This window comes from Diabrotica undecimpunctata, chromosome 5, assembly GCF_040954645.1.
Source record: "Diabrotica undecimpunctata isolate CICGRU chromosome 5, icDiaUnde3, whole genome shotgun sequence".
Classification (NCBI taxonomy): Eukaryota; Metazoa; Arthropoda; class Insecta; order Coleoptera; family Chrysomelidae; genus Diabrotica; species Diabrotica undecimpunctata.
Window position 1 is genome coordinate 140,700,954 of NC_092807.1, and position 15,598 is coordinate 140,716,551.

Consider the following 15,598-nt stretch of genomic DNA (forward strand, 5'->3'; position numbering starts at 1 on the left):
AAAAGCGTCAAATATCTGGGAGTGACACTATACCAATATGGCGGATTGGGGGAGCATATACGCGTGGTAGCACAGAAGGCAGCGAAGAGTGCGGCTGCGATGGGGAGAGTGATGCCTATAATATTGGAATATATACCTTTGAAATCATTTAAAGACAATACATATTATTTTATAAATTTTTCAAAGCCTTTATTTCTTTATAAACAACGTTATTTCTTTATTAAATAAAAAATATTTATTTAATGAATATTTCTTTATAATAAACCAGACGTATAATAATATATATATATATTATTAAAATTATTAGTAGTTTTTGTGGATAGGTGGCGCTGAGGTTCATTACGGAAAGGCAGAGAGAATAAGCAAATTATAATATCGATAATAAATAATGAAATATGTTAAAACACGGTAAGCAAAATCCTAGGGAGTTTGGACAATCTTGTCAGAAGTACGGTACTCTGCAAACTTTTCGGTCGGCTTCTCTACTAGATAGGGTAATTCGAAATGTTGTATATCAACTGGTGCAATTTTTTTCATTTTTTCTGCCAGACCCATCTGGTTTTACAAATGTATGGATTCTCTTTTGGGGACTTGCCCGATTGTTTGTTCATTAGGTGCATGATGCCGCTGAAGGTGCTGCTGAGGTTAATTCTTCTACCAATTGTTTTCTAAATTCAGTAATACTTAATTTTGTAGTTGACAGTTTATTAAATACAATCCAAAAATTAACAACAGTGGTACCAAAAAGGAGCTCAAATGCAACTTTTCTGAAAAATAAAAAAACAAACAGAACACATAATAGTGGTATAATGTGCATGTTTATTATTACTTGTACCATTTTAAAGTTCTTCGTAATACAGAGTGATAAGAACTCATTTGATCACTGTCATAAACGCCTACTGTTGTAGTCGACGAAACATGATAGTCCCTAGGGGTCCGCTTTAGGCACTTTCCTAGATTATCAATGGGGATATCATCAGCGCAGTTCAGAGTCCTTTTTATTTCTTTCTAATAATTTTCTAAATTTTCTGGGATTGTCTATTTCACATATTTTTTTAAGAATTATGCTATTTCGTTATGTATATATATATATATATATATATATATATATATATATATATATATATATATATATATATATATATATATATATATATATATATATATACTTTTGCTCTTGCCATTTCGTGGTCGCTTTCTGCATATAATCTATTTAGAACACCTACATCCAAACAATATCTTTTCTATTACTTATTAGTCCACCGCGGTCCTTGTCTTTCCAGTATTTGTACCAATAACAATTGTTTACGTATCTGTACCAATAAAGGAGGTTTTTTGATAATGTATTATTGTAAATTTTACATTTAGTATTGTCCATGAATATTTCTGCCAACGTATGAGTGTGGTTGTTCATTACTCAACCTTTTTTACTTTTATTTTATGTACTAGAATAATAATATAATAAAATCTGGCTTACTCTATAATTATCAAGTTTCCACCTACTTTGAGACGACCATTTGTTGATTTAATGGTCGTTGTTACAACCAAGAAAACACAACACAAAAAAGGATCATTAAAACGTAGTATATTGTTTGCAAGTCAAGTTCGCCGCCGATTAATAAATCGTAGTAGCGACTCAACACTGAAATTGCTTTAAATGCCCTTAATTTAGATAAAGTTGCAGATAAAACAGTTTTCAACAACTCAAGAAACAAATAAAACAACAATTAAGTGGTATTTAGCGTTTGCTACGATCAGATTTATAGCAGAAGTAGTTCATGTTGATCTTGATTCGCGTATTGTATTTATTGCCTTTTTAATGAAAAATAATTGAACGTATATAATGTACTAATTACAGTTTCTTTATTATCTTATGTACCGTAATTAAGTACCTTCTCATATTAATAAAAAAAGTACCTCCGGTTACAGAATAAATTAGACATGCAGACGGGTCATGGCCTTCCCAACGCAAAAATATTATTTTATTTAGGTATTTAAATAAATATATTGGGTATTTCCCGTATATGTTAGAAGCTATTATTTTTATATATCACCGTGAAAAAATCTAGAATAGTTGCTTTTGTCTATTTTAAAGGCTTCTAAAGTAACGTTCTTTATTGACAAATCCTCTACGAAGTTTCCCAAAAAAAACACTGAAGAAACAATCTCAATTAAAACTTTGTGTTATTATTAATTTTTTAATATTATAAAAAGTAATTAATTTATAAGTAATTAAAGTGATCAATTTGGAGGAGTAGATCAGTGTGTAAATCATAAACAGTGAGTGTTAAAATTAACTATGAATTTTTTCAAAAAATTCTAGCAATGCACATTTTTGTAGTTCAGTAGAATTTACGAAAATTACAGGGGAATTCCAGCAATCAGCACTATCAGTAGATTGTATGGTACAATCTTAAGAGACCTAAACGTAATAGTGTCCGAATATAGAAAATATGAAGATGAAGAACAAATTAATGATTAAAACTCTCCCTTCCTGCAGAGATAATATAGAGGAAAGTCACCAATTATGAAATACCATTTTGTTTCGGGGACACAAAAAAAGAACTTAAAAATGAAAACAGTTTAATGTTATTACAAATCAGTCATACATTTTTATGTAGTAATTAACAGCCTTCTATCAAATATCTTAATTAAAAAAATAAAATCGAACACAAAAAACAAAATCAGAAATTAGTAACCAAATATGAAATAGGTAACCATATATGGAATACAAGCATAAACAAACATATCAATAACAAAAATAGACATAAATGTATATGAAATCAAATAAATTTAAATAAGAAAATTGTGAAAAATCATAGAAGTAGGTTAATTCACTTACAGAAGTCACAGATCCATGTTCAAACTCTAAAGCCCAGAGCACACACATTATGCACTCAATCCAGTTTTCTTCACTGTTATTCGTGGAAAAAAGTCTTTGGTAAAACATACATTCCGCATCAGCAGTGTCAGGAGATTCTTGGCCCAACAACTAATCAGGCTCACTGTCTGCGTCAAACTGGATAACGTCCTGTTTCTCAAAGTCTTTTTCTTTAGAATCAGTCTTATTTTTCTTTGTTCTTTTGTTTTCTTTACAGTTTCTTATTTATTTTTTGTCTTAGCTAATTTTTTTGCTGTAGACTGTTCCGATTAATCTCTGAAGTCGAAGATACAGGTTCAGGTGGTACATTAGTACTTGTTTTTGGTACAGGTATTTGTGTCAGGGCTTGAGCAGGTTCAGATCCTGATTCCAATGCAGTGATGTTGGTTGTACAACCATCTCTTATAGCATTATCTTGCGCAGAAATAAAGTCCACATCACTGTACACTTCTTCTTCTTCTTCCTATGCCATCCCCATTAACGGAGGTTGGCGACCACATTTTTAAAGGCTTCTCTATCTTTTGCAACGTGGAATAATTCGTCTACAGTCATGTTTGTCCAGTCTCGAATATTTCGCAGCCATGACTTCCTCTTTCTACCTATTCCCTTTTTGCCATCGACTCTACCCTGCATGATGACCTGCAGAAGACTATATTTATTATTTCTTAGTATGTGTCCAAGGTATGCAGTCTTGCGTACTTTTATCGTTCTCAACAATTTTTTGTCTCGACCCATTCTTCTCAGCACTTCCCATGGCAGTCCATGGGATTCTCAACATTCTCCGGTATATCCAAAGTTCAAAGGCTTCAATCTTTTTAACTATTTGCGCTTTTAGTGTCCATGTTTCTACCCCGTACAATAGTTGCGACCAGACGTAACATTCAACAAACCTCAGTCTCAGCGCAATATTCAGATTTTTGTCACAGAACAATTGTTTGAATTTTAAGAACGCTGCCCTTGCCATTTCTATTCGTACCCGGATCTCTTGGTCTGGATCTAATTCTGTGTTGATGTAAGCTCCCAGATATTTATATTTTGTCACTCTCTCTATTTGCTGTCCACCAAGAGTTAGTTGTTCATTATTTATTGGACTCCTTGATACTATCATAAATTTGGTCTTATCTGTGTTGATGTCAAGTCCCATTTGAATGCATTCACTATTTATTGCATCTAGTAAAGTTTACACATCTTTATTTAAAGGCCATAATGCAGTGACCCTAAAACAGTTGGCTGCAATCTCGCCTGTTTGTACTTTCAAATAGGATTTTCCAAACAGCTCCGCGATATCATATGGAGTTAGAGGTCTGTTTTATTATTTTTTCTAATCGACATGCGTATTTCCTCACTGTAGTATATTTTTAACGCCCCCATAAAAGTCTTGTCTAACAGCTGCAGTTTGCGGGTTTTATATGGAGGTAAAGAAACGATTTTTTTCTAACGATGTCTATTATATCGATGTTATGAATGTTACTATAGTGTCTATCTAGAATCAGTAAAACCTTCGATTCAGGAGTCGGGTTGGTGTGTTGAATACAGTGCTTGAACCATTCTTTGAAGATATTTATTTGAATCCACCTGATCGCCTCTCATTAGCTAAGTACTCATATTTTTTAGTAAGTAAGTAAGTAAGTGCAGCTATCGGGCGTTTCCCTCTGTGACAGATGTTTTGTGATATTTTACTCTAAGGCCAGATTCATCCACGTTGTAAATACGATTTGGTGGATAGTTATTTTTAGTTTAAATATCTTCAAAACGGTTGAAAAAAGCATCCTCTTTTTTCTCATCAAATCCAAATTCTCTAGCAAAAGATGTAGGTAGCAGTTGCTCTTCGTATCGAAAGTTTCTCTTTATGATGATTTAGAAATAACTTCAACCACTTTTTCCTAGCCATACTTGATTAAAGGGATTCTACAAACTGTTTTTCTTTGTTAGCATATACAACATACGGCGAAGATCAGTTCTTGTCAAACCGTGAAATTTGCTCTTCATCATCAATATGTATTCTACCAGCTGACCTTCGAGTTTGGAGCCCAATATTGTATGTCGCCTTATTCTGGAGACTGTTCATCTTTTTGGCACAAACGAAATAAAGTTGTCCTAGGCACTTGAAAATGCTGAACTGCTTTCAAATATTCTATTTTCTTTTCCCAGATGAACTTTATAGCTTCTGTAATTTTTTCTTTATCAAAGGTTTTTCGTTTTGGTCGATAGTGAAACTGACATTCTAATAACAAACATAACACAAATTTTTTTAAAAGAAATAATAGCAAGTACCTAATTTGTGAAAAAAAGACAAAATTATGGAATATTCCATAATTAGGCACCAACAACTGTCCATATTTGGATTTTTATACTAGTTGAATATTAATTAAAAACTTATACGAAGATAACTCAGTTAAAATAAGAATTGAAAACCAACAATCTGATACCTTCAAAACCAGCAAAGGTGTACGACAAAGGTGCATACTATCTCCAGACCTGTTCAATTTATATGGAGAATACATAATGAGGAACGCACTGGATGGATGGAGAGGCGGCATCTCCATTGCAGGAAAAAAGATCTCAAACTTAAGATTCGCAGACGATACAACACTGATAGCAACATCTGAAGAGGAGATGTCGAGACTGATAAAGAGAGTAGAAACCGAAAGCAACAAGTGTGGGCTCAAGATTAATAATCAGAAAACAAAAATCATGATTGTGGACCACGCGAATATCCTCCAAACAACAGGCGCCCTAAATCAATTCGAGAAAGTAGACGAGTTCACGTATCTAGGATCTTCCTTAAGCAATGCAGCCTCATCCCATACGGAAATTCGCAGAAGAATAGGGATGGCCAAGAACGCGATGAGTCGACTGTCAAATATATGGAAGGACCGCTCTTTATCCAAAAAACTCAAAATGAGACTGGTACGGACACTCATTTTTTCAATCTTCAGTTACGGTGCCGAAACATGGACAATAAAATCAGAGGATAGGAAAAGGATTGACGCATTCGAAATGTGGTGCTGGAGACGAATGCTACGCGTCTCGTGGACGGAGCATAGATCCAATCAGTCGATTCTCGAAGAGCTAAACATTCAGACCAGACTCTCCTCTCAGTGTCTTGCAAATGTTTTAAAGTTTTTTGGCCACATTGCGAGAAGAGACAATGACAACTTAGAAAGACTAATTGTGTGCGGAAACGTAGAAGGACGTAGAGGCAGAGGACGCTCACCTATCCGATGGTCAGATCAAGTACAGAAAGCCACTGGAGAGACGTTTTCCGAGTCCATGAGAGCAGTCCAAAATCGCAAGAGATGGAGAGAATTGACAGCCCGCATTGTAGGAAATCACGATCCTCAGTAATGAGGAAACGACAAGAGAGAGACTAGTTGAAACTAGTATAAATATTTTTTCAAGTCTCAATATTTTAATTACAGAAGGTCACAAAATGAACAAATAAACGTAATATGGATATACTCAATGGTATAGCAAGTCTGTATTCAGGCATAATAACTGATAATACTCGTTTAATACATACCTGTAAAATTGACACAAAGGTGTGTGCGATATTAAAGAGAGCCAGTGAAATAAAAGATGGTAGTGTATTGCGTTTTAAACTTTCATTTTCGGAGAAATAAAAGTATTCCATATTAGGATACTATTCTATATTTGGTTATAATTTTGAACTATACACAGCAAACAATGAACCCGAGGTCATAACATCCATAAAGATCGAACGTCTGCGTTGGATGGGCCATGTTAAACGGATGTTGGAGACAGAAACACTAAAACCTATAATGAGGCAAACACTAGTAGGGAGAAGGTCAAAGGAAAGACCCAAACTTAGATACATGGAACAAGTGGAACAAGCTCTGAAAACACTAAAGATTACCAACTGGAAAAACAAAGCAAGGAACAGAATAGAATGGCGGAAAATCCTAGAACAAGCCAGGACCCAGAAAGGGTTGTCGAGCTACTGATGATGATTCCATATTTGGTTCTATTGTTACATTTCTTGAAAATTAGCTTGATTTAACTCCAACAATATTACCATACTTTAACAGACTGATAACTATAAATAGTCCAGTCGTCAGAGATTTGACCCCTAAAAATTATACGAAAAAGCTGAATTTTACACAATTTTGATCTCTTTCTTTAATTTTTTGCTGCTAATTAAGTTATTACTAAACAAAATAAATCGATAATTATGATTTCCTTATCATTCACTGTTTTTTTAACTCCACGTTGAAAATGGCGGAGATATTGAGCTGATGCAACGACGGAATTCAGTCGCAGTTTTAAATTTACATTACTTTTACACCCCCCTCCCCAAATTTTAAAATATTCAAATTTGGGGCAGCTTGTTATGCAATTTCGATTTAACTTTTTTGAATTTGTATTACGAAAGTATTAAAAGATATTTTGTAAACTATTAGGAATTTATGTCATTTTTAAAATACACCCTACATTAGTCTACAGCTACGAAACGGAAAACCAATGTAGTTAACAAGTAAACAATTATTTAGTATTTTTAAAATGTGTGTTGATTCAATACCTTCAATAATTTATTATTAAACGTTAATAATGCCTGCTTTTTAATCAGAGTTCTAAAAAATTTCAATATAATTTCAAAATTGACCTACATACCCAGTGACTTAGATGTACCATTTAATTTTCTTCTCACCTTTTTTCTTTTATTTTTCATTATTTTCTTCTTTTACGATGATTATTTGTTGCAGGGCTGGAACGACGTTGGGTTTCATGGAAGCAATCAAATTCCGACGCCGAATATAGACGCCTTAGCTTATAACGGCATAATACTCAACAGCCATTACGTTCATTCAACTAGTAGTCCTACAAGAACTGCACTTCTAACTGGAAAATATCCCATGAAACTTGGTAAATAAAGACGTTTCGTCTAATTAGGACATATTTAAAAAAAATTGGAATTTAGTTAAAAGAATATTTTTATGTTATTGGAAAAGACTGCATAACTTGTACACACTTCTAAAATATAGGGCAAACTGGCAACAGGTGTATGTTTTCAAAAACGTGATAGTGTGTTAAATATTTATTAAAAATCAGATCAGTACTTTCAGCATATTGTGACATGCCATCTTTAGAGCTTCCTATAAAGAAAAATACTTAAAGAGTAGTTTTTTTTATATTAATTACAAAGTTCAAAAAACTTACGTCTTTTAAGAGGTTATAAATATCTCATAGAAAAGTAATTGCCAACACAAAACACATTAAAATGCCAAAGCTTTTCTTATAGGGATTAATCCGAATAAACATTTTTTTGTATAACACCTGTACGGTGTATTAATACTGCTATCTGGTCACAAATGACCAATTATCAGTTATTTTCTGACCTAACTTAATAAACAGCAAATACTTCATCTAAGGGCTTACCCTATTGCTTACTTAATGGACTTACTACTATTGCTTACGATTATTTTATCTATCAACTTCTTCTTCTTTGGGTGCCGTGTCCGTATTCAGACGTTAGCCGTCATCATGTTTACAATTTCCTGAAACCTTTCTCTGTCGGCTGCTGCTAGAAATAATTCTTCTACTGTGGAGCCACATCATTGTCTAATATTACGCAGCCATGAAAGTTTCTTTCGACCAATCCATCTATTTCCTTCCACTTTTCTTTGTATTATAAGGCAAAGTAGATGGTATTTAGGTCCTCTAATTATATGGCCAAAGTATTCTGTTTTTCTCCTCTTTATGGTGTTTATGAGCAGACGTTCTGAATTGATCATTTGAAGAACATCTTCATTGGAAGTGTGCGAAACCCACGATATCTTTAGATTCGTCTATAGCACCACAATTCGAATGCTTCTAACTTGTTTAGCATTGTGGTTTTTAACGTCCATGTCTCACAACCATACAATAGGATGGACCACACATAACATTTCAGGATCTTCTTACGAATATTCATCGACAGGTTTCTGTTGCATAAAACTGGTTTCTAGGCCATAAAAGCCTTACGTGATATTTCGATCCTGGTTATTATCTCTTCATCAGAGTCACAATTTACATTTAACCAGCTGCCAATTTATTTGAAATGATTTACCCTTTCGATCTCCTCTCCATTAAGAGAAATCAGACCTTCATCTATATTGATCTTTCCAACTGACATCCACTTTGTCTTTGAAATGTTGATTTTTAGGCCTCTCCGATAACTTGCTTCACTGACTAGATTTAGTAATGTTTGGAGATCTTGTAAATTTTCTGCAAGAATAGCTGTATCGTCAGCGTATCTAATATTGTTGATTACTTCTCCACCTAGTCTTACTCCCTCTTGTCTATCATCCAAAGCCTCCTTAAAGATTTCTTCAGAGTACAGATTAAAAAGAGTGGGTGACAAAACACAACCCTGCCGTACTCCACGTTTGATGGATATTTTTTCAGCTGGACTGTCTTCAATTTGGATAGAGGTTACTTGATTGTAATATAAGTATTTCAGCAGTCTTATATCATAGTGGTCAAGTTCTGCTGCCCGTAGGCAATCGAAAAGTGTATCGTGTTGTACTCTGTCGAACGCCTTCTCGAAGTCGATGAAACAAACATAAACATTCTTTCGGAATTCACAACTTTTTTGTAATAGAACGCGCATACAGAATAGTGCCTCTCTAGTTCCTAGACCGTTTCTAAATCCAAATTGCTTATTACCCATCCTACTTTCGCATAGAAGGAATACTCGGTTTTGTATAATTCGTAAGAGTATCTTCAGTGTGTGACTCATCAAACCGATTAGTCCAAAATTGCTGCATTTGGTGGGCCTGCTTTTCTTTGGTAATGTTATAAACAGTGACTCTAACCAATCATCTGGTATTTTTCCTTCGTTGTAAATTTTGTTGAAGAAAGTGGTTAAGCAGGCAATGCTTTCCTCATCCAAAAGTTTAAGTAGCTCAACAGGGATTTGATCTGGTCCAGGTGCTTTATTGTTTTTGGCTTGCTATATTGCCTTTTTGACTTTCGAATTCAGTATACTGGGACCTCTGTCTAACTGGTTGTCACAGGCAGTATTTGGAGCATTTTCTCTAGAAGCATCGTCAAAAAGGTCAGTGATCAGCAGCAAGTCACTCTGCTCGTGATTTGCTGCTGTTCTCTTGATTACTTCGGTCACAGTTTCCACACTCAAGTCCTGGTGAAGGTTGATATTACGGATATATCAAGGAGCAGCAACAATGTTCCTCTGTACTTTGTTTTGAAATCTCTGGATAATATGTAGATTACGAGCTTTGGTACAGCCCCAGAGTTGGCACCGATATACCCATACTGGCTTTAGTACTTGCTTGTAAATGGATAATTTATTACGAATGGATAATATTGAATTTTTAAAAATTAGAAAATAGAAAATAGAAATCGTATTTTTAAAAATACGATATCTTATATCTAATATCAAGCACCCCTCTTTTCTTTGTAGCATTTTAAAATTCCTTGGTATATATTGAAATTCCTTTTTCCTTGGTATATGTTAAAACACCCAAAAATATTTTTTCAATTCCTCTTTGCGTCGCTGAGTTGATATAAACCATTTTACAGTGTGTTTATATACAGACGCGTATTTCTTTGGTATTTTCTTTTGATCGAAGCCGCTTAATATTCTGCTTTTCAAATAAATATTCCCCTTTAGTGTTTTGTTTATACCAAGTTAAGCGAATGATTTTTAAGAATTTACTCAGTCTCGGTAAGGCCGGCCGCTGTTAAAGGCGTGTTTGGAGTCCGAATTTTCCTTCTAATTCGTATTGTTTTGTGTTTTTCGCCTTTTTTATGGGGGGGTTGTATAGTAGCAGTTTTATGTGCAGTTAATATGGTTTGAAATGTTGACGATTGAGTACAGACGTGTTTAATTTAGTCGAAAAAAAAACCGGCTAATTTGTTGAAAAAAGTGATTTATACTCAAAATAATGTGTCACTTCAGCTAAGAGTAATTACTGTTTTTTTGTTGTATGCCGTCTCTCATAAGAGATATTTGTAAAACGGCGTTTGCAACAAATTTAAAAAATACCTAAAAAATACAAATTTCAACCTTAAATTGTTGTCCTAAGAAGCCGTTTCAAAATACTTTTCGTAGTATGGAGATAAATTTGTTCGTGTGGCAGAGAGTGTAGGTCTAGTTTCCACCCCCAGAAGTTTTAGTGCAATCTAGGTAATTTTTGTGTTTGATTTTTAAAGGAAGAATAAATATTTTTAATATTTATTTGCTTTCATAACAATTTAAAAAATAGTTATAATTAAAATTGTAGATGCTAGGGTGTGGTCTAGGTCTAGCTGTTATATTATTTGTTTTGTTTTAAAATTCAGTATTGACATCTGACAGCTAGTTTTATTTTTTGCCATTAATTTGTTTTGGTTTTTTAAAGATGGTTAACCCCTATGAATAATTTCACTTAAAGATAATTTTTTCATTTGTAATAATTTATTTCTGCTACAATTTATAGCCCAGTATTGTAAACGGATAGGACATAGTAAGTGCTTCTCTCTCTTATTTTTGTATTTATCTTATTATTATTATTATATGATTACCTTATTATATTATTAATATAATATTTTTATTATCTATATTTGTAACTGTTTGTGGCGAGACTTAATAAATGTTTAATTTTTTCCCTAAACCATTTTGTCTATTTATTTTAAAAAAGATTCTGACCCTTTTTCTTGTGTTTTTAGGAAGCAAGAGTCTTTTTCCTTTATCCAGCAGGAAGTTTCCTCGAAGCGGCGTCCCATTTTAAATAGCTAGAGGACCTTCTTTTGTTGTGTTTGGCCATCTGTTCATGATATTTATGTAAGTACCCTCATTTGGTTTCATTTTGTTAGTTGCCTCAATCCAACCCCCTTGCCATTCACTTATCCACGACCCATTTTCTCCAAATAAATAACATAATAATACCCTATGTGGTAGACACAAATAATTCGTTACATCTTTTTGACATGGACTTTTCAGCGCAACCTCGCGTCTATGATGATGGGTAAGTATTTTGCTAATGTTGCATAAGAAACTTGGGTATCATATATTTTAACTAGGAAATTTTATATTGTTTTTATTTGTAAAGTTAATTTGTGCAGATTTAGTCTCATTTAATTTTATTCTCTTTTTATTATGTGTGTCTGCTATCGCCTGTATGGCTGTATAATCCGCGAAGGTGTCAATACTGTTTTGTTCTAGATCTGGAAGTCACACGTATACAATAGGTACAGGACCAGACCTAATACACTCCCTTGTGGTATGCCGGCTTTGATAATAAAATCACATTTTTCTGTTACAGGTTTACAAGGTACTTCATTTTTACCTGCTGACAAACGATCTTTACCAGAAGGAAAGTTATTACCAGAATATTTTAAGGTAAGAAAATTCAGTAGAAAAGGTATCAACTTTCTGTAGTTGACCTTTTCTAAATTTAATTGTTGAATATGTTAAATAAATCATCCTGTTTTAGGAACTGGGATATGCCACTTATTTAGTTGGAAAATGGCATTTAGGGTACTCAAAATGGAACGATACACCCCAGTTTAAGGGGTTCGACCATCATTTTGGCTTTTATAATAGCTTCACTAGTTATTATGATTATTTAACCACATATAAGGTAACTATATTTTTAATAGTAGGGGTGTTTCAAAAAAGGTAACCCCGTCTCTAGGGTAGGTAAAAAACTAAAAAATAATTGGGGTTTGCTTAGTAAAAAATTTTTGTAACGCCATCGGTTTTCAAGATACAAGGCGTTGAAGAAAAAAAATTTTACGCATTTTTTACGATTTTGCCGAAACTACTGGCAACATTGTAATGAAATTTTATAGGAATATGTTTTGGAAGCTGATACATCACATGAATTTGTTTTTATATCTGATTCTCATAGAGGGTGCTAGTTACAAGGATCGTACTAAGTATTAGTCAATATAACTTTTAAAAAAGTATAATCAAAATAATAATCAAAATAATAATAGTTATAAGAGTATAATTATTAATCAAAATTTCAAGTAAACTTAAACATCATTCAATTTTACACGAAAAAGGTACTCTTGGTAAAACTCGATACTGTGTACCGTTTTCGGAATATTTTCGTGCATAAAAAATAAAGATCTTCGCTCGTTTAGCGTTAAATCTTCTAATATCTCGAATAAGGAATTGTTTAAAAAATCAAGATACATATCACCATTTAAATTTCCAGGTAGAATATGATAACCTATTAATTTGTTACCTAAAGTTGCTGCACAAACATTAACTTTAAATGAGTGTTGGTAATGTGATACCCTTTTGACTCGTAGATTCTCATCACACCAGTAGTGTGCATTATGGGAGTTAAACATACCTTGTCGCGTAATGGTGGCATCGTCCGTAAAAAGAATGCATTTAAAAAAATTTGGATTGTGGGCTGTCCTTTGTTGCAATGTTTCACAAAAATCCACTCTAACCGGTAAATCATCTGGCAATAGCTCTTGGCCTTGTCTGTAATGATAAGGATGTAATTGCTGTTCTTTCAGTATCCTCCAAGTACTTGAAGAAGTATTTGTTTGTCTTGCTATATTCCTTACGCTAACTGTTGGATCTTGATCAAGTAAATTTAAAATACTATTTTCTTTATTAATTGTTCTTGTTGTTCTTGGTCTACCAGAATTTATTTTATTTGGTCTCACATTCCCAGTTTCTCGACAACGTCGTTCAACGGTTCTAAATGTTTTTTTACTTGGTAAGTTTCTTCTAGGAAACTTTTCTGCATAACGTGTCACAGCTGCAATAGAACATCCTAAACATTCGCCTAAGGTTAATAACATGTCAGTGTATTCAACATTTGAGTACATTTTAATTTGATTTTACAAATAACAAGGTTTCAAAACTCTAATTATTGTTGATTTATCGTCACAACAATCAATAAATGTCAGATTTCCATGGCACACTTGGAGAAAATAGAGGTATACCTATTAGAACTTTGTCATTACTACCAGCATCAATTAATACTTCATAATTTTCAAATCAAAATATTCCGAAAACGGTACACAGTATCGAGTTTTACCAAGAGTACCTTTTTCGTGTAAAATTGAATGATATTTAAGTTTACTTGAAATTTTGATTAATAATTATACTCTTAAAAAAGTTATATTGACTAATACTTAGTACGATCCGTGTAACTAGCGATCTCTATGAGAATCAGATATAAAAACAAATTTATGGGATGTATCAGCTTCCAAAACATATTCGTATAAAATTTCATTACAATGTTGCCAGTAGTTTCGGCAAAATCTTAAAAAATGCGCAAAATTTTTTTTTCTTCAACGCCCTGTATCTTGAAAATGGATGGCGTTACAAAAATTTATTACTAAGCAAACCCCAATTATTTTTCAGTTTTTTACCTACCCTAGAGACGGGGTTACCTTTTTATGAAACACCCTGTAACGATATTATACACATATTAAATTAAAAAAAAAGTGGAAACTAAAAAAATTTTAATTGTGCCTATATTGTTTTTATGTCCGCTTCAGCAACGCTGACGCTTAAAGTGGTATTCTTATTTGAAAATATTTTTTCCTTGATTAGGGTGGTATTAATTTTCACAAAGTTTCCTGTAGTGTTTATTATAAAAAATCTATGAAACCAAGTATCATAAGAGGTATTTCGTACGTCTCGAATTTGATAAAAAAATAAAATTTTAAACTTATCTTATATAAATCCATTAATGAATATCTCGAAAATATGAAATTTTTAATCGATAATGAGCTCCTAAAAGAGAACGGTAATGGTTTAAAGATTACCATCGTATTGTTTCTAATTTTGTCGCAAATACCGGAATGACCAGTTGTATCTCAGGAACCACTACTCGTAATTTAACTTTTTTTCTTTTAAAAGAAACGTCTTGTCAAGTATTTTCTAACGCATTTTGCGAATTTAATTTAAACTAATAGTTATCGAGATATTCTATTTTTTTATAAGCTAAAAACTTGTTTGCAATTTTAAAAAATTGCTGAGGCCGCCCAAATAATCCGGTTTCAATTCTATAAATAGTTCAGATGGTATCTGTTTTGAGTTGGGTGTGAAGCATATATTCGGAGTTTTTATATAAATCGCTTCAAAATATCACTATGAATGATAATTTCACTATGCGTGAGTTGTAAAATGTGGGCTTAACTTTTTATTAAACAAAATATAAAAAAAAAATAAAAAAAATCGATATGTTTCCCCATTTTTTCGCATATATCTCAAGAATTATTAGTTTTAGAAAAAATTTGTATAAAACATAAAAGTTTTGTAATTAACTTTATCATCAGTCAATGCTAGTTTTAAATTTTAAAAATTATTATTATTATTTAAAAAATACTAAAGAACACAAAAAACACAGTAAAAAAGGGTTTCTTTGTGAGTTTATTTTTTAGACTAAACTCAAACTTAGGACCTTCATATTCCGAGAAAGAAAACTCTTTAATATGTTTAATCATCATACAAAATTTCATTAAAATCGATTTAATAGGTTTTGCAAAATAATTTTGCAATCTTTTTTTTTGAATTAATAATTTTCAAAAGTATGTAGGATAAAAACTAAAACTTTTAGATTCTTGAAACTTTTTACATATAAAAGAGCATTCTCTTTTGAGAGCATAAAAAATTTGAATAACTTTATCAATTGTTGATCTGATTGTTAAAATTTTCAAAAAGGTAATCGGTTTATTAGTTCTGGAGTTGTAAATAGTAAAATTTGACTGCGATTTATAATAAAAGTATAAGGTCCT

General features: G+C 32.6%; 1 protein-coding gene across 1 annotated transcript in view; it reads left to right on the forward strand.

The window, feature by feature from the left end:
- Positions 1-15,598, forward strand: part of LOC140441886 (arylsulfatase J-like) — a 54,272-nt gene that overhangs the window by 11,103 nt on the left and 27,571 nt on the right. Inside the window, exons 2-4 of the mRNA XM_072532863.1 lie at positions 7,606-7,765; positions 12,148-12,224; positions 12,319-12,465. Coding sequence (XP_072388964.1) covers positions 7,606-7,765; positions 12,148-12,224; positions 12,319-12,465 — 384 coding nt within the window. The remainder of the gene's footprint in view (positions 1-7,605; positions 7,766-12,147; positions 12,225-12,318; positions 12,466-15,598) is intronic.